The sequence below is a fragment of the Haemaphysalis longicornis genome, unplaced genomic scaffold, assembly GCF_048455015.1.
Source record: "Haemaphysalis longicornis isolate Haplotype H1 unplaced genomic scaffold, Haemaphysalis longicornis Haplotype H1 scaffold_1, whole genome shotgun sequence".
Lineage (NCBI taxonomy): Eukaryota > Metazoa > Arthropoda > Arachnida > Ixodida > Ixodidae > Haemaphysalis > Haemaphysalis longicornis.
The window spans coordinates 454282561-454302413 of NW_027526203.1; the positions used below are offsets into that span (position 1 = coordinate 454282561).

General features: G+C 47.7%; 1 protein-coding gene across 1 annotated transcript in view; it reads right to left on the reverse strand.

Annotated features, from left to right (window-relative positions):
• Window positions 1-3076: 3076 nt before the first annotated feature.
• The window catches only part of LOC144162496 (uncharacterized), a 130433-nt gene continuing 113656 nt past the window's right edge, over window positions 3077-19853 (reverse strand). Inside the window, exons 21-25 of the mRNA XM_077693061.1 lie at window positions 18566-18711; window positions 10864-10932; window positions 8782-8889; window positions 7906-7982; window positions 3077-3422 (exon numbers count right to left, since the gene is read on the reverse strand). Of these exons, the coding sequence (XP_077549187.1) occupies window positions 3323-3422; window positions 7906-7982; window positions 8782-8889; window positions 10864-10932; window positions 18566-18711 (500 nt within the window). The 3' untranslated portion in view covers window positions 3077-3322. The remainder of the gene's footprint in view (window positions 3423-7905; window positions 7983-8781; window positions 8890-10863; window positions 10933-18565; window positions 18712-19853) is intronic.

Here is a 19853-nt window from a genome sequence, read left to right on the forward strand (position 1 = left end):
TGTATTGCGATATACTTTATTTTACCCTCAAGGCTAGAGGCAATAAAGAGGGAAGGGGAATTACAAAATATACAAACGTAAGAATACACTACAAGGGGTCAATTACAAAAATTACACCTGATTGTACAGTTCTACCTATGCTTGTAAAAACAAGAGATTGTCGCGAATGGAAACAATATTTGCGGGAAGGCGGTTTGACTCTCGGGATGTTTTAAGAAAAGACTGGGCAAAGTATTTCATGTTACATGACTAAACACCAAATTTGTGGGTATGGTCAATGCATGCTGAGGCTGTTAGAGCAGTTCATCACGCAGAGTAGCATGTTAATATAGTTCATGAAACAAAGCTAGGCGGAAAACATATCCTCAGGAGCTAAAGGTTGGAGGTCAGTACAATTTTTCATTGACGTTGCACTTGCATCCCTGCTTTCACTAGAAAGATTAAAACGAGCTTCCCGTGACATAAGTACTGAATGTGAGCGTGCGCAAAACACGCACACTTACGTTTTCTTAAAACGGTTTTAATTCACTGCACAAGGGAGAGTGGGCCAACGATGATATCGCGTTGAAAATCAATGAAAATATACTCACGTCACAGTCTTCCGATATATATAACTGCCGCTTTGGCAAGTTTTTTTCTCCCATTCTAGAGTGGCCGCTGAAGTATTGAAGAACGATGGAATGCTCCTCTACAAGCTGCACGAGAAAATGCACTTCCGTTTACGTCACTCTTCATCCCAAGAGGACATTGTGAGACGGCATCTTTGTGCAGCAAGTGTACTCAGCGTTGAAATATCCCGCCTTAAATAACAGCTGTACCGCGCGCAGCGCCTCCTAGTGCCTTAAAACTGAACAAAGTTAAAAAATAAACGCATTTAAACACGTTCAACTAACATTAACAGCGACGGCACCGCCCGTGAAAATAAATAAACAGAAAAGCTTTTGTTGTATTTAAACAATTTTATTAATTTCGCTCTGAGAGCATTTTGTCCCCGAAGGCGTTTGACACGCACTTCCGGGATGAGGGCCGCTTCCTATTGGCTGGCTTCTCCATGACGTCATACCCGAACTCTCCGATCGAGGGCGGGGCGGTGGCGACTTTTCACGTCATTCTGACGTCACGATCGTCCGAAGCGCTTCGGATCAGCAGAGTTCGGCCCCCGGTGGCCTGAATCATGCCAGAGCTCGACCGCTATTCGATGCACTTCGCCGAGCTGAACCAACCCATAGAACAATGTAGAATTTGAACCATCTGTCTAATTAGACAGATTGCCCTTTCTCTGAATCACGTTAGGGGTCTGCTGGAAAATCGTATTTACCATCGTGGCGATATTCGCGACCCTCAGTTTTTCCTTTGTCGCCCGGTAGTGTTAACATTTATGTCGTCAACAGTGGAGTTTATAACGCTCGCATGTTCAGTATTTGCATTCAACACTTCGTTAAAACATTACCACACGATATTTTTGTATTTGAACTAGTGTTGTCGGCAATGCTTTAGTGATGTCTCCTGGCTACGTTTTTCCCTAGGGATGTCATGTTGCGAAGCGTAGTATAGTAAGTTTTCCAAGCCAAGTTTTTGCAGGTGACGTTAAGTAACCAATTCTAAGACTACTTGTAGTAGGTCCCCGTCACAACTTGATATGTCCCGGCACCATAAAATCGTAGCGTAACCAGCAGCTGCAACACACAAGCTAATGGGTGGCCGCGGTTGCTGGTGTTTTCCCTGAAGGGTAGGCACCTCAGGAGCTCCAGCACGGCCACTTTAGTAAAGCGTACGAATTTAAAGCGCAAAAATTCAGACAGGGGACAAACGGGACAAGGACAACGGGGCTGTCCTTGTCCCGTTCGTCCCCTGTCTGAATTTTTGCGCTTTAAATTCGTACAATGGATTGCCAACTAGCTCGTACTCACACGTTGTTGGTAAAGCGGTACCGCGATAGGAATTCCCCCCCGCTGAAGTGCTCGAAGGGATTCAACCGGTCCCTAACGCGTTTACATGGCACTTTCACGGCGTGGAAATGCGGATATCCTACAAACGTTCATGAAATGCCTCGTAAACGCGCAGTACATGCTCCGCGAATTCTGCAAAAAGGGCGAGCGAGCCGAGCCGGCTCGAACCGAGAAGAGCGTAGGCAGCAATATTGATAATAGTGCTGGAGGGCTGTTTCAAGATGGCACAGACAACACCTTGGAGAGGCTATTCCGAAGCGCCGAGGGGCTCTTCCGTTGGAGTAGACCACCGAGTGGATGCTAGTTTATGAAACCGAAACTCGCTTTCGAGGGTCTGCTCGGCTTGAGGCATGAGTGAAGTAAAGATTCAGAATACGTGGGTTTCAGTTATTTTCGCCCCTCATCCCCTTTTTTTATTTTTAATACTTTAGAAGAATGGTTATTCGAAACAAGTGATTCGAGACAAAAAAAAAAAAAAAGCAGCGGATGATTACTATACTCCCTAATGCGAAATTTGTGCGAAACACGAACTGCAGTCTTCTCGGTCAAGGCGCATAGCTGCCGTGTCTGAGGAAGTGGTCGCGTGATCGGCGAGCGCACGGCGGCGCGCGCTACTCTGCCGTGATCTCGCAGCGCGTCGGCGCAACCGAGCATGTTTTGTAAATCGCGTTTGTACCTCCCGCGCAAATGTCACTTGTTTCGGGCGATACACGCAACGAGGACGGCGACGAAGGACCCGAAGGACCAATGAACGTGCTACACGCAGATTGGGAACTTGGATGAACATTGCTGTCATGGATGCCTGGTTTTGCGTTTTCTTTCTTCGACGGCACTATATAGACTCTGAGGGCGCTTTTCACACACGTGTCCGGCGCGGGCTTGGCAACTGCCCTGTTTCTCATACTTTCGGAGGAGCGTCTCGCAACCGCCTCGGCAAACGGCCGTCCCCCTCACAATTTCGCGACACTCTCCTCCCCCGTTTTCTTTCAGTCGTCTTTCTTCCCATTGTTCGCTCGGTTACAACGCCGACGCCCTCGCCGCCGCGAAACTCCAGTAGCAGCGGCCAAAGTGCCGCGCACCAAAAGGAACGAATGGTGAGAGTAACCCCTTTCTATTCTTACCCGACCTAAGAATTGTGCGACAAAGACTGCTGACACTTAGGTGACAAGGTACTAGTTTTGCTTGCACAGAGGTACACAACACTTCACGTAGAATGCAGTTCCTGAAAAAAAAAAAGGTGACACAAAGAATCGTGGTTCCTCGAGCACGGAAGTTCCGAAGACGCGGGCTCCAAGTGCCTTGGGGGCAAAGTGTCCGCACGTCAAAACAGAGCGGTGTCTTGGTTGGCCTACTGCGCCAGCCACCCAACCGGATCACCAGACTCTGCATTTCTTCTTCGGGTTCATGCCAGCACTGCTGGGGCACATGAAGGCGCGGGAAAATAGCTGGTTGTTTTGCAGTGCATGATTGACCCTGCAGAAGATCAGCCACAGACGTGGCTACGTCAACAACACCATTTTGCAAAGACTCACAGATAAGAGCCTTCAAAGTCATGCAGAAAGGAGCTATAAAAATAAAGACGCTGCGACACACTCGTTAAGCGTTATTTTATTCTATTATACTATAATCTACACATCGATTAAAAAAAGTAGTGTATGGTGTCACATTTCCGTGCTTCAGTCTGCAATTAACTCAGAAGTACCATTAGTGAGAGTATTTCTGATTTGATCAGGAATGCATTGGCACTATTTCACTGTTTGTCTAAGTAGTGGTAAAACTTAAAAAGGAATGTCAGAAAAATTGCCAGGATATTGTGAAAGAATTTTGCGTTTGCCAAGAAACTTTGCTTTGCTGTCAACGAGAAGTTTGGCGTGAGCTACGAAGGCACGTTGGACACTTAATCTTTGAGCAGACCTATACGACGCTCACGCTCACGAGTTAAAGGATTGGTGGGTGGCAAACAAGTGAAACGATTCTTTCTACAAAATGTTTGCATGCGTATACGTTTTTGTTTAACTGCAGGACAGGGCTCATTTCAATTTTTTTTCTGCCAACCCTCTTATTTTCAAAGCACCACAGTAATGGCAGCATGCATATGCAATGAAGCAGTGAGATGATAACTATGTTCATTTGGTCGTTATCGGACTCTGGGTGCATATACCTTTCACCTAATTGCGACCTGCGTGGCCGACAGGTAGATACGATCATCACTTTGGCACTGTAGCGTCAGCGCACAAAACTGATTGCATTTGTACATCCATACGCAAGTTGCACCACAGAACATTGCTTTCAAGCGAAGCCCAACCCGAAGGTAAGTCTAAGTATAGTAGTCAATTATAACCCTCGCGTATGGCCCTACAGAGGGAAGTTCCCACAGGCATTACATGATGCCCGCACCTTCGATGGTTAGCACGTGTTCAAAATACGAAGCAAACAACCATGATGACTTATTTTGTTTGCAGCTTCTTCATTGCAGCGTGATTATCGCCTATTCTAATGCAGTCGCGTCTATTGTACTTTGCCACCCATTCCAGCCTTTCCTGCTTCTGACCCCAATGGCCCAGTCCATAGCGTCCTCCACCTTTTCTCAGCTTTAACTGAAGTGAATTTGTCAAGCTTCTGTTTTTGCTTGCATTCCGCAGACTGGCTCAAATAAACACAGTTTTCGTAGTTTGTCCGGTCAATAAGGCGGTATTAAGTTTATGAAGCCTGTAAAAAGAAAAAGTTGCAGAAGCATCTACGTTTGTATCCTAAGATGTAAGGCGAGATAGCGATACTTCGACTCCCACGGAGCGTTTCCGTACGCAGCTACTACATTTGCGATCTATGCTTCACGAGCAGGAAAGGTTATCGAAAAGAGAAAGGCTAGCAACCAGGGCTTTTAATCGCCGTGTCCCAGGAGAGACAAAGGGTCTCGGCGCTTCTGTGACTTAAAATGGGAGCGTGAAAGGTTGCAAATGCGAGGTGTTGGTCAGTTTGAGCGAGGAGGGTTCAGTGCCAGTGTATCAAAATGTTTCTTCCGTGGTGTCTAGGCCGGGCTAAAGAATTTTGCTTTTATTGCTTTTTTCAGAGAGAGAGAGAGAGAGAGAGAGAGAGAGAGAGAGAGAGAGAGAGAGAGAGAGAGAGAGAGAGAGAGAGAGAGAGAGAGAGAGAGAGACAAGATGTTGTTCGGGAAGAAATATTTGTGGTTTACAAAAATGGGAGTGGTTTAAGAAGAAGACGGCAGAGCTCAACGGTGGAACCTGAGTCTACGGCACCAGATGCAGCAGCTCCTTCCCTTGCCCTCTCAATCAGCTCGCGCTGATCTTGAGGTAAGGGGCTGGTCAAATCTGCCTCCCATGCTTCGAAAAAGTGTAATGTGTTATGTTTGAGTTGTTTTCCCCTGGCCATACCCTTAGACACGGCTAAGTTGCGCGCAGGAGGGTGTATGTCTCCCCTATTTTAGCAGAGTAGTTAATGTCTGATGTTCCCATCGAACACCTTAACGCACATGGATTTTCAGATAACTTTGTCAGTTTTTCGTCCACAGAGTTTCTGATTCTTCGGCATTGAGACCTCGTTGTAGCGAGGGGAAAGATTCTGTTCCTAGGCATAGGATCAGGATTCGTTCTTAGCGTTTTTCGAAGAGGGAAGTGTGGTATTCGTGGTCACAAGGAGCACGGTGTGTGAGTGTTTATACCTCTTGCATAGTGCGTCGTTCACTGTCAGACCATTGGATCCGGCTGTCCAGGTGACGTTGTTAACTTGCTGCATTATGGATGGGATTATCGTTCCGAAGCGCTTAGTATTCTGCCTCCAGAAAACAGTACAATGTCCTTTGTGAGTCTGTAATAATGTTATGCTTTTATTTGATACATCCGCTATTCGGATTGCCAAGAGGATCGCTCCAACTTCCACTGTTTTGTTCGTGTATTTTGGAGGGTCATGCAGTCACAAAGATTGTCAGAGTGGTCAACTACGACAACCGGGGCCTCGTGCTTTTGTACATCCCGGAGTCGGTGTATACTGCGGTTTCATCATATGAAAACTTTCCCCGTATGAACTTGAGCCTGCGCTACCGCCACTTGTTGTGTAGGATTGTATTTTTGGTAGAGGACTGTTTTTATGCGGGGTCACTAGATCGGTGCCATGGCTATCATGGCGTGTAGTGCTTTCCTTTCAAAGGGGTGGGAGTAGCTGTCTTTTTTTGTGGTGCCTGTTTCTTTTCAAGGGGGCATGATGGCCCCTCCCGATTTTGTTTTTACATCCGCTTTCTTCGTGCTAGCAGAGCGCATTGTTTCTCCGATTTCTGGAAATGCGTTAGGAAGACACAATTTGAGGACCTATTCATCGTCATTATTACCAACATTCTACTTAGGACAACTGCAGCGTGAAGGCCTCTCCTATTCACCTTCACCCGCAGTTGTCATGCGTTTCACGAGCCCATTCTTTCCTCCGAATACAGTTGTTTTATTCCTCCATCAAGTAAATGGCCGTCTTCTTCTTTTAGACCCGTCTACGCATGTTGGTTGTGTTATCTTGGTGGTCCACCCTTTGTTAGTTCGTCTCATGGTCAGAATTACGAGGTTGAGAACTGCCTTATATGCTGTCCTAATGATGGTGTTTCTTTCACTTTCTTTGGTGCGGCTAAATTTGTAGTACAACAGGCTCTGTAGTATTCTGGTAATTATCAGTGGGTTCATTAGTCTTATCGTTTTTTTTTTTTCTCTTTTTTCTTGCTCTTTCTTGGTTGGACGTTTTGCTTGTGGGGAATGATGAGTTAAAGATTTTTTTTGTTGTTTTTGGCGATTGTGAGTTGAGAACTACCCGCATGTCTAGTCCCCCCACCGAGCAATAGTTCTTACGTGGCTGTTCTCTGGGATGATATTCGTACCTATTTTTAGGATGCCTTAACTTGGCCGCGTGGCGCCATCTGTTGTTTACCAAACTGAGCTTTCAGCGGAGACATAACCGTGGAAATATTGAAAAGTATTTTAAAAACTTATGTGATTAGGCGCTATATAGTGGGCTTTATGTGAGCTATTTTCGCCTTATAATCTACGCCTTCCTTGATTTCTCAGAGACTGGCGTTAATCCTTTGTCCCCTGTTTTAGTTAGGTCATCCACTGCTGGTAACGCCATAAGTGGCGGTGGAAAACACAGCGCGGCGGCTCAGTGGGTAAGGCGTTGCGCTGCTGAGCCCAAGGCCGCTGGTTCAATATCCGCGGTGGTCGTTTTTGTGATGGAAGCAGAAAACAAAAACGATACTGTGTCGAGGTATCGGCGCACGTTAAAGATCCTACAGTGGTCAAAATTCTTCCGGAGGCTCCCATGGAACTATGGCATGCCTCGAAGCCCACGAGAAGCCTCGGGGCATGAATTGCCCGGAATTTATATTTAAAGCAAGTGAGCCGGTCCTGCTAGACCGAGCTAAAATACCGAAACACAATGAAGTCTCACAGGCCGGGCAAGCATTTTGGAGTAAGCAAGCGCGGACACGACGAAGTATGAAGAAATTTGGGGTTCTCTCAAGAGTATCGAGATAAATCATTCATCGTTCGTTGCGTTAAACGTTTTCCATGCTGGTCGAGAATTCTTTCCATCCACGTAATGCGTCCTTTTCCAAACTATCGTGCTTTCAGAGGCTTTTTTTCTGCCGCAACTCATTAAAGCCTTCCGACAGTTTCTTAAAGTTGTTCCTCCAACCACAGGACATGCGCGTTTGTAACGAATCGAGGGGTTCATTTCTTTTTAGAACTGCGTAGGGCGCAAGTTGCACCAAGTGTTTTAAAACAGCATGTAATACTGCATAAAAATGTTGACTCTGCGTGACAACGTTGCCCCCCCCCCCTCCCCCTCTTCCCCAAAAGCGAAAATGGCACAGTATCAACAGAGTCATAAGGGCGGTTCTTTTAAGAAATGTAAGTACATATAGCGGCGTTGCACATGCGCCTGGCTCTGTTTTTTTGGAACTCACCGGTAGCGTCGCGGATGAGAAGCATGAACTACTTCGTCAGCCACCGCAGCCTCTTGAGTGGTAACTTCACATTGACTCTAAATGAAAAGAAAGAATGAAAACAATAACAGCACCTGCTTTACATAGTTTGCAAAGAAATAAATTACTGTCCGCGGCCGGAAGGCAAGTACTTAAATCTGCAGTTGCGAAGGCCAGAAGCTCAGAGTTTATATAGTGACAAATCTGTGCCTGACCACTATGACTAATATTCTGGCATGGCACAAATCAAGAAACGACCATGTTCTATAAAACGAATTGTGTTATTTATTCATGGAACGGTTCTGGAACATTTCCAAGGCCAAAATTTGTCTGAAATGCATAGACATGTCCGTATTTCTGGGGAGAAGATGTCAACGCCCCGAACACAACTGGGGCCCTTGTTCAGGCTAAGTACATGAAAAACGCCGCGGTCCATCTTTTTGTTACCACAGCGTTCGTACATTTTGTGTTCCTAACGCTCGACAAATGTGTCCTACATTTGGATGTTATGTTTCATCACCATACTCACCAGCTCAGTGGCTGGACGTAAGCGTGTCTATTCACGATATTTAGACGCGACAGGTGGACGGGTGCGGCCTGCCTCATTGCTCAACATCACATGATCGGCGACAATGACACGGAAGTTACAATAGACACCTACTTTCCGCACCTTTAATGACTCAGTAAGGCGGGTATATATAGCGGCCTGCGCCGGCCGACCATATTACTTTCATAGGCGGCTATCGCAACCTATACAAATGGTGCGGCAAGCCGCACGCTGTGCGTTTTCGTCCAGCGGTCATGGTTGGAATGCGACGTATAATTTTCTGCAGCAACAGTGAACTGCCGATAGCTTACCGTTCCGTAGAGAAGGAAAAAGAGTTGGTCCATCGAAGTTTCGGCAAAGCCGGGAAGAGTGAACACTCCCGGTTTGTAACCAAAATCCATCATAGTTTCTTTGAAGGCCTGCGTGAGTACAATCGGTGCAATGAAGTTTAGAATTTGTGCGGCGGTTTTATTATTTGTCGTGTTGACGTACTCTTTTCTTTTTTTGTCTGTGTGCCCTTACCTCACTCCGTTCTTATCATTCAAACTTATTCTTCTGCACACGGAGAGTTCACTGCGCTTTCTGTTTCTAACTATGAATCCCCAACTTGCAAGTGATATTTTCGGTATCATTTTTCTGCTCTTTTTTATTCGTGGTATAATACTGCGTGTCCACAGTAATGACGGCAGACAGAGGCGGGATCAAGTTTTGAGACAAATATTCCCTGCGTTTCGAAGCGGCATCAGCTTTATTTCGACTGAAGTTCTTACGCCGGTTTTCTGACGAGGACAGGTGTGAAAATTCACAGACGATACTTCCGACTGATGTGGTCGGGTCTGCACCAGCAGTACGATTTTGTTTAATTGGAAGATTTGCGCTGAAGAATTGAATACACTTCACCCCCTCCACTCCCGGTCTCGTCAAGACTATCCTCCCTCAATTTGGAAAAGGGTCGTGTTGCCCATGCCCATAAAAGTGTGTCGAACAATTTCTGATAACGGGGCACTGAAACTGTATGGGTATACCGGAAACACGACTCGGTCCTCCTGAGAATGGGTTCTCCAGATATGCAATTAGTCAAGCGGATCACGTGGCTGCACCCTGCAAATGAGATATAAAATCTGTCCTCGTCGCGTGGGCGATAGGGCAGTACGAGCACACCTCAAAAGTGGATGTCCCTGCCAAAACATTTGTAATCTGGGTAACATCCTCACAAGCCCACAGCGACACGTCAGCCGAGACACGGGGTTTAAAATCCGGCCACCCCTGTAATTTTAAGCATTTCCTAATTTAGCCATCCCATTGAAACTCAGAGACGGTTCCAATTTTCCACCTTACAGCCATTGGCTTTGCATTCAAGATAGGGTATACAGTGTAACATAAAGGGAAAGACAGCCAAAGGGTTACCAGTTGTTTTGAAAAGCTTCAACGTACACCGCGATTTCCAAAAGCGTTCTCTCAACGCTTCGCGTCACTTGCGACATCCTGCGAGTACAAATGCTACATTTCTGAATCTTTTTATTTACTTGCTAATGGCCAAAAACACGATTCTGCGTTTCTGTAGCAACGAATTTCGTCTGGTCTTTCCTCGAAATGGCTATAGCGCGTTCGGCTAGTGACAGTTGTGTCTGTTGGTGTTATGAAATATCCGCAATGCAACTCAATGAAGTCTGAACAGTCCGCTAGTATTTCCTACTTGAGTGGAAACAGACGGGAAAATGCACGCACACACATGGGGGTCATTTTCTCCTCACATCGCATACTAAGCGATTTGAGGCAATGGGCGTACCTTCAAAAGACCCCTCGTAGCACCATTTCATAAATGAAAAAAGAAATCGCATAGAGACACCTTTTACTTTGAATGCAAACTTCGCCGGACTTGCCGGGACAGTTTTGTAAAACGTCCCAAAACGTTTGTTTAATTACTGGTCAAAGATTCTGTACCCACATAAACACGCCTGATATATTTAATATCTCAGCGTGCTAGTAGCATCATAACTTAGACGGAAAACTGCGCACAAAGCAAGCTTTTGTATGTGATAATAACTACGGAAGAGGACTTTATAGAACACTAGAAAAGTTTTTAGTAATAATTTGCGGTGTTCCGAAGTGGTGGACAGGTGGTACACTCAAACACGTCCCATATTGAAGCAAGGGCTGTTTATGGAAGGTAAACTTTCGCAGGTTTTCTGAATGGGCCGGGCTCGGTTCCGTTTCACATGAGTTGCTCTAAAGACGCAAGAAAGGGGTCCTTTGCAGCGGTAATGACAACCCGGGAAAACGTTTTACAAAATGTCACAGCGGCTAACACCAGTACACTTTCAGTGCTACTCATGCTTAACCTAAAAATTGCTCACTGAGTCGCAAGCAATAAAGAGGCAACTCTCACTCACTTCGTAGACCACATTGATCACGCCGTTATCCCTGACGTCCTGGCGCAGTGGTCGAGACATGGGCACTGCCTGCAACGATGATGCGGACATTTAGAGGGCGCCCAGCGCGGAACGTTACTAAGGAAGCGACATAGCTGGCATTGCAACAGCAATGCACGTAAACAATTAGGTTGCAGGTAAACTAGACGTAACCTTGCAAAACTCTCATAAACATTACGGCATGGCAACATAGACACTGTTATGTCCGAAATGTTTTTTACATCTTCGAAAGAAAACAAGAATATCGTGTCGTGCGCGCTGCGACGCTGCATAAGCTTTCACTTTTACTGCAACGAAAATAAAGTCAAGGCTGTCGCCACCGAAGGAAACAGCATCAGGTCCGTCTTGTGACGCGACGTCCAGAAAAAGGTGCGCTTATTGTCACTGGCTTCGTTGTGGGGTGCACTGTTTTTCCCTCAGCAAACTTTAGAAAGAAGAGTCTCCCAGTTAGGCCAAGTGAGTCTAGCTTATTGCTGGAGTAACTGGAAAGCTTTAGGGAGGAAGAATTATTTCGTGTTGCTTAGAAAGACCTAGGCCAGATTAACAAGCAATGGAAAGAAATATGACAGTTGTAACGCGTAGGGTTAGGACACAAGCATTCCATCTCAGAGAACAATCTCGGGGGAAACAAATCACAGCTCCGATTAAGAGCAAATGCACTTGGGCAGGGCATGTGATGCGGAGGTGTGACAACCTCTGGACAACCCGGGTAACAGAGTTGTTACCAAAAGAGTGGACTAATAATTTCACAACCCGGGTGCAGCCCGGTACGATGTTGCACGCTTCTAGAGAAGACGTGCAGTGAGCGCATCAAACATGACATTGTACGCAGGCCGACTGAAGAAAAGCGATCATACGATAACAAGTGTTAGGGCCTTGCGGTTTTGGCCTTTTCCAAGGCCCCAACGGAACTGTAACGTCGCTTTTCTTCAGACGGCGTCCCTAGAATGTCACGGTGAGTTTCACGCGCTCACTCCATGCCCCCCCCCCTTTTTTTTTATAGCAACGCTGTATACCTCTACCCCCACCCCCCCCCCCCCCCCCACCAACGGTTTCATCGCCGTGGGCAAAAACGCTAAGGCGCCAAAGCCTAACACGCCGAACGCATTCGTCAGGTTAATCAGGCATACAGCATAGAGCTCAGAATTCGTCTAAGGAGACCACAAACCAACCATCGAAACAGCATTATGGATGTTCGGCGCATGTGAACAATGGGACCCCCCCCCCCATGTGTTCCTGGTAAAGATTATATTTGCAAATTATCTTCGAAGGCTAGGCTAGGCAAGACCACAATTGCCGCCAGAAAAGCCGAGCGTAGCGTCAGTAGATAAGGTATTAGAGTACCCCCACTGAGGCAGGCAAGTCAGCAATGGCGGCCATTTTGTCGTTCACCAGTGTTGCGAGATTGCCGCATCTACGGCCCCGCCGTTAACTTCGACCGGGTCGTTTGTTAACAACACCACCAAGGATGCGGCAAAACGGCACCTTCGGACACACTTCTGCTGCTGAAATGATGTAACATGCGCTATCTTTCATTCGCATTCAGAACAACGTCAACGATGCGCAGCCGCAGAGCAGTGAGGACAAGCTAAGCCTACCAGAGTCGACCGTCTAAAAAGCATAAACAACAAAATGGCGGCGCCCATGAACTGTTGCAGTGCAAAAACAATGCCACGCAATACGAACTGACCAGTGATCATGGCGGCAGCATGGAACAATAGGAGAAAAGCGTGCCGATACTCTGTATCATATTCAGTGACACTAGCCGAGCGCAAGCGGCAAGCCCGCCGAGACGACGAGAAACATTTCATACCCTCCTCCATTGCCCTTAGCGGTTTACAACAGCTTTGCTGGACATACACTTTCGCAGGGCGGGATGGGACCAGGAGGAGGAATAAACATTATTTTTATATTAGTTCTGCAGTCATGGCAATGGGGGGCATCCTCAGGCCAGAAGTCCCTGGGCGGTCGCTGCCTGGCGAGCCCTTTCAACCAGCCGAAGCTGATCGCCGGGGTCCGGGTTGGCTAGCATGCCTTCCCACTGCTCCTGTTTGGGGGAGGGGATTGGGGGAGGGATGGTGTAGAGGGACGCGCCCAGGTCATGTGGTAGAGTGTGCAGGGTTGGGGACAGTACTTGCAGGTGGCGGAGTAGGGGTGGAGGGCATGGAGGAGGGTGCCGTGTGGGTATGTGCTCTTTTGAAGGTGGCGGGAGGTGATGGCTTCTTCCTTTGTCAACTTATCGTGGGGCGGAGGTAATATGTGGCGTTCCAGGCTTTAGTGTTCGGGATATCTTTGTATTTTTGAGGCACGGAATGGTACGCTTCCGGAGTTGACGTTGGAGTGTTGCAGTCGAACGCCCGGTAGATCTGCGTGCGTGCGGCAGCATGAACCGCCTCATTTCCCTCCAGAGACTCGTGCCCCGGGGTGCAGAGAATGTAGAGGTAAGGGGGGTTAGGGATGGACTTTAGGATGCAGAGGGCTAAGGGAGAAATGTGACCGGCGGCGTAATATCGACATGCAGCTTGCGAATCTGTAACTATGATGATAATGTCTTGAGGTGCAGTGGCTTCGAGGGCTATTGTGATTCCTTCTGCCGTTGTGGAGTCGTTGCCAATTACTGTTGCGGAAGACAGTTTAATTCCTCGATGGTCTACTGTTGCAATTGCGAAGTCTATTTAGCGTCATCTTTGGCGGCGTCTTCGTAGCGGATGTCTCGTAGCTTGACTTGAAGAATCTTGCGAAGCATTTGAATCCGTGCTTGTCGGCGACCCTGGTTATGAACGGGGTGCATATTCTTGGATACTGGGGCGACGGAGATGCAATTGCGTAGTTCCAGGGCGATGCGTTGGCGGGGGTGGTGGGTGGCAGGAAGTTGGTAGCAGAGGTGACGGAGAAAGTGGCAGCCAGTGTGTGAGAGCTTGAGCCGTTCGATCTGGTTGACATGATGGGCCTCTCAAAGTTCGTCCCAGGTGTTATGTATTCCCATCTGTAGTAATTTGGCAGTGGAAGTTGTGGGGGGTAGGCGTAGCGCTAATTTATAGGATTGCCGGATGGTTATGTCCAGTTTTTTTAGTTCAATATTTTTGAGAGCCAAATATGAAGTTCCGTGTGTGATGCGGCTAATTAATAGGGCTTGAATGAGGCGCCCGAGGTCGTTTTCTTTCAGTCCTTGTCGGCGACTAGCAATATGTTTGATGAAACATGAAGTTCCGTGTGTGATGCGGCTAATTAGTAGGGCTTGAATGAGGCGCCCGAGGTCGTTTTCTTTCAGTCCTTGTCGGCGACTAGCAATATGTTTGATGAGGTGTGGGATTTGTATGAGCGTTCCTTCTGAGTTATAAATAGTATAAATGCCTGCGCAGTCTGATTGGATAGTAAGTACCAGAACACGAATTGTAGGGTTGGTTAGGATGGGAGTGCCATGTAGGCTTAATTGTGGGTCTGGGAGGCGTTGTCGTTTGCGGCCTTGCGTGCGTTTTTGTAAAACATGAACGGCAGATTTCTCTGACGCACAACTGAGGCCACGGACTGTATGGTAGTTGTCGGTGGTGTCAATGGCTTCTTGGAGGGCGTCTTATTGCTCACCGATTAAACCCCCTGTGGTCCAAATAGTGATCTTACTATTTGAGATGGCGGCCTTTTTTTTTTTTTTTTTTGAGCAGCTCTTGAAATATAGAAGGCTATGAAGAAGAGGAAGGCTCATAATTTCGTAGAGGGATGCTATCAAGAAATTCATAGTGGAAGAATGAGTTATTGCAAGGCAGGAACGGGTGGAGGAACATGGGAGAGGCCTTCATCCGGAAGTGGACACAAATAAGATTCTGATGTTGATGATGATGATGGTGCTGAATTTGAAGAAAAAATTGAATAATAGTGCGACTGCATGTCTTCCGCTTTCCTTCGCACACTTTGCACCCTCAACTGGTTCGCTGGAGGACGACGTTCGCTACATCTTCTTTGCCTACAGAAAAAGCATTAACCTTGTAAAAATTTATTCTCCAAAACGGCGCCTTTTTGTAAAAACGAATTCACTCGCTATGACCCAAGCACACTCCCGAGATTAAACTTTATGCACGGAGTATGAACTTCCGACAGCAACTTAACAAAACCGAAGTTTTGAAACAACATACCAGCTCACTTATATACCGCAGCGTAGATAACCTCAGTTTTACCACTGAGTGATCATCTGCAAGTGCAGCCCCGATGGAAATTTTTCTATTTTATGAGGTTTCTTGAAACCGTTGCAAGAGCAACACAAATGCTGTTTTGAGAGTAAGTTGTGTAGCCATGCAGACATTATTTGAAATGAAGTAGATGTTCCAAAAGCCTGATTACTTGGACTTCATTAACCACTTCCGTAATTAAAGTAGATTATTCAACTGAAGTGTATGATTACGTGAAACCACTCCAGTTATTTAGTAAATTGCGCGAAACGAACATACTTCAAGAAATCCGTCGCTAACCACCACGGAAGCCAAGCACGCGGGTGGCGTATTGAGCCTCCCTTCTTCCCACTTGTATTTTTTTTTTTGTCAATACAAGGTGTGATTTGGGCCGAGATTCTCAGTGGCCACACAACGGCGCTCAATGCATTTAGAGCTCTACTGGTGGCCAGATAATCGAATTATACGCGTGGCCTGGCGTAACACCGACCCTACATCAAGGCCACGTACACAAAGGGAAAGACCGCCGGCTTATAATCTATAGCGCGTTTCCCGACGACACGGTGCATGCACGTGGCTTGATTGCCTCCTCGTTGATCAGGGTGCCTTCATTCCCTGTCTTTTGAAATCCTGATGGAATTTTCGTCGTAGCACGGCTTCATTTGGCTCAAAAACAGTTGCTCGAAGTTCAGGGGTTTCTCGTGAGATTGGTTTCGGTATCAGCTAACCTGTGCTACAGAATTCGGCGATTAATGCGTTTGGAGGAAGTTCGCGTTGAGAGATTTTCGGAAAATGGGACGGCCTTGCCTCCACCCGTGGAGTGTAAATATGACCCATCAAAGTAATATACGGATAGTAATTTTCTGGAAAACAACCAGTTAGACAAGCTGCATGCAGCACTGTGGAGGCTACATTGTTGTCAATAGAGCGCCTACTGAGGGCGCCTAAGTCACCGCGAAGAAAAGGGAGAATAGGCGCAGGAGCCTTGTTGTTCCACCTACCGAGAGGGGAGACTGACAGGTCCTTCAAAGCCCCCTTCACGGTGAGTTAAGCGCCCTTAGTGGGCGCTCTATTGACAACAATGTAGCCTCCACAGTGCTGCATGCAGCTTGTGGTATGGACTATACATACTCTTTCAAAATAATGCCTGCCGGGCCGCTTAACCCATCTGCGAAGACGACATTTGACATTTGCTTTACTTCTCGTAGCCTTTTTATACAAAAAAAAAACACTAACGAACAAAAGCAACATGAAATGACCTGTTTCAGATTCCGTTTTCATAATAAATGCCCCTTGTCTCCCCCTCGCCCACTCTCCTCTGGCGCTCAGCCGGCAGTAAGGGCGAAAACGCGGTGTAAAAAAAAATATACACTCATTTTTCTTGCTACGCGTAGCGGGAATACTTTTTTGCATGCGCACAATACCCACCTGGCCTGCTGGTCATGCGCTGTTGCATCTGCTGTTGCATTTACAATGCTTTTATCCCCACTTGCGCCGCCCATCCCCCCCTTCCATTCACATATAGTTAGCAATAGAACGCACTTCGAACTGTGCGTAAGCCGACACGCACTGCTTTCACTACTTCACAAAGTTGTGGCTTCATAAGCAAGGCAAAAGCATTCTTCCTTCATAACGTTGTCCAGTGGCTGCAGCATGCCAATTTAGGTAAAGATTGTTGCTGTTGATTTTTGACTGATTGTAGGGTTTAACGCGCCGACGCAACGCAGGCGATGACGCGTGCCGTAGTGGAGGGCTCCGGATTAATGCTGACCACCTGAGGATCTTTAACGTGCGCCGAAACCTCATACACACGGCTTTTATTGCTTTTCGCCTCCATCAGAAAAGCAGCCGCCGCGGCTGGGAATCGAACCCGCGTCCTCGTGCTGAGCAGCACAATGCCTTAGCCACTGAGCCACCGCGGCGGGTTTAGGTAAAGAAAATTTATAGCTGATGTCTCATCTAAAACTTTTAAATTCTGCCTCCATGTTTTTATAGTGTATTTCATTCTATTTTTTTTAAATCCGTTAAAAAAGGAAAAGAATACGGCCCCAGCAAGCTTTCGCTATACCCTTGCACAAAAAAAACCTAGTACAGATAAACGCTTGCAAAAACGTTCGAATAAAACTACGCCGTGGGGATATTCAGTTCACAGAACATGCTTAAAGTATTGCCTTCATTGCAAAGCGATGAAACGCAGGTGATGCATTGCGTATTGCGCCGCAAGGAGTTCGATGGTAACCAATCCAGAAATACCGCTTTAGCGCTGGGAAGTGCGATTTGACTTCTGGGACGTGCGGCCATAATAAGAATGTGCGAGCATCAGAAAAGCCATCGCCACCGTGGCCACCCTTTTCACTAGGCACTAATGGCGTATTCGATTGGCCGCTCCGGTCCTCTGTCTCGGAGTCGCCAGATGCCAAGGCGGCTCGCAATCAGAGCGCGAGAGGCAGCGTACGTACCAACCGAATGCATCGGCGATCTCGGTGCAGCGCGCCTGTAGCGCAACTACAGTGAACTAGAATACTTGTAGCGCAACCATGCAGCCAGCGCGGGAAGCCACCGGTACGGCCGGGGTAAACCGCGGCGTTTTGTGTCACGTGACCCGTCCTCCCGGCCAGATCGCGCCACGCTCTCACTTCGAAGTCAGAGCGGTCGGGAGCGCTCCGAGTAGGAGGCTGACGCTCCGAAAGAACCAACCGAAGGTAATTCGAGCGCTTGAATTCTACCAAGCGAAGGCGCGGCCGCTTTTCAGAGCACTCCAGAGCGCTCGTAAACGCCCAACGGAATACGCCATAAGGCTCAGTAGCGCACCGCCTCGCACACTGAGCCACCACGCCGCTGGGCCCTTATGCGAAATTCTGAAACACGAGTGTGATGCAACGTCGCCAAACATAAACGTCAACTGCAGTGCTGCTTTCGTTTATGCGACACGCCTGGCTGGTTTAAATGGCCGAGCCATGGGCTGTACGCCAGTGGGTAATGGACACCTCAAACTGCATGGATGTCTAAGAACTTTTGGAAAGTTTAACGCCAGCCTTAAACAACGACTGGGCTTCAGTGTTGCAACTGCAAGTAAATTATACCCTAAAGTTAACCATTCATTGTGTAATAAATAAACTGATTGCTTTCGCCACGACCATGTTTTCGCCACGACCTGACACCCGCAATTAGCACATATTACTACTGAAATTATGTATTTATGTAAAACGTTTTAGCCTCCCCCCCCCCCCCCCCCCCAAAAAAAAAGAAATTTTGACTTAAATTAACTTTGTTATTCTTACGAATGCTTGCCAGGTTTCACTGAAACACGCAATCTATAGGTACATTCGTATAGCGGGGAGGGAGTTTGGCCATATTGTCAGAGAAGAGTCAGCTGGATCAACAAGCGAAAGGATGTAGGCGTGAAAATCGTTCCCTGCGCGCCACTGTTGTGCGCGCGCCCGGCGCGTGGTGTAATGGGCACAGAAACGAGGTGAAAAACAAGTAGAGCAGAGTCGTACGGCCATCAAGCCGGAGCCCAGGTGCGGCATGGAAGCCCTCCGGAACTGGTCCTTGAGGCAGCTGCGCAGCGACAGGTAGCCGTCGGCGGTCGTGTAATCCCAGTGGGAGCTCCTGAGCACCTCGTTGTGCACGCCGAAGAAGGAGGCTGCGAATGGCGTACACGTGAGCGCGCACGTGAGCTCCGACTCTTACCGGCGTTATTAAATCCATATTGGGATTGTTGGGTCAACGCGCCGAAGCTACACCTGGGCTATGACGTGCGCCGTATATAGCGGACGGCTCCGGATTAATTTTGACCCCCCCCCCCCCGGGGGATCTTTAACGGGCGCCGAAATATCGGCACACGGGCGTTTTCGCTTTTCGCCTCCATTTGAACAACGACACTATTGTTTTGCTTGTTTTATGGTGACGAGCAAAAAAACTTCCGAAGAGGCCTCCTGGACTTAGGAGGCTAACCACACCCTTCTACTCCGTCCCTTTGGCTCATTAAACGTTTTGTTTTGCCCCCACCACCATCACATATTGGCCTTTATGGGTCGGGTCACTACATTTAGAAACATTTTTGCGAATCCTGCTTAAATAAAGCTAACAAGCTAAAACTGGCGTAAACTGTTTGAGAGCAGCCCATGCACAGTTACGAAGGATAGGTTGAGCACCTTTCCCCCCAGCTCATCGGTGAAAAATTGGCCCCGTGTGACGCCAAGCTCTATAGATCTGTCGATCCAGATGAATTCTCCCAAAAACGAGGGCCATTTCTCTCACGGAGCGGTTGAAACGTACAAACGGCATAAAGCACGGCTATAGAACCGGAGTTGTTGCCTCGCCAACCGCACCTTGACGTCGAGATGATGCCCATGCGCGTGCACTAATTTAGAGCGGCAGGGCGGGCCTAGTTAGGTGGCTTCTCCGATGTGCCGCAGTGAATGAGTGAGTGGGGGAAAGAAACTGTTTGCCCTGGGCCGCGCCCTCCGCTCGCGCGCGGGGTTTGCGAGCTGCTTAGGTTACAGCTACAAGCGTCTTCAGAAAATGCCATTATTTGTCCTAACTGCGCGATGATCGACCGGAGAACGTTAACACATGGTTACTGTCACTCTGCGCGCCTCCGTCCAACTATTGGGTCTATTCGATTCAGCCTGCACCTCTTGAACCAGTTCACAGCGGTGCAAAGTGGGTTCCGCCATTGGCGGAACCAGCCCTGCACTTTTGTCGTCTGCTTCTGCACCTCCTCGGCAGGGAGTGCAGGCAAAGCCGTGAACTCGTCCTGCACCCGTCGGCACCACCGGTGAA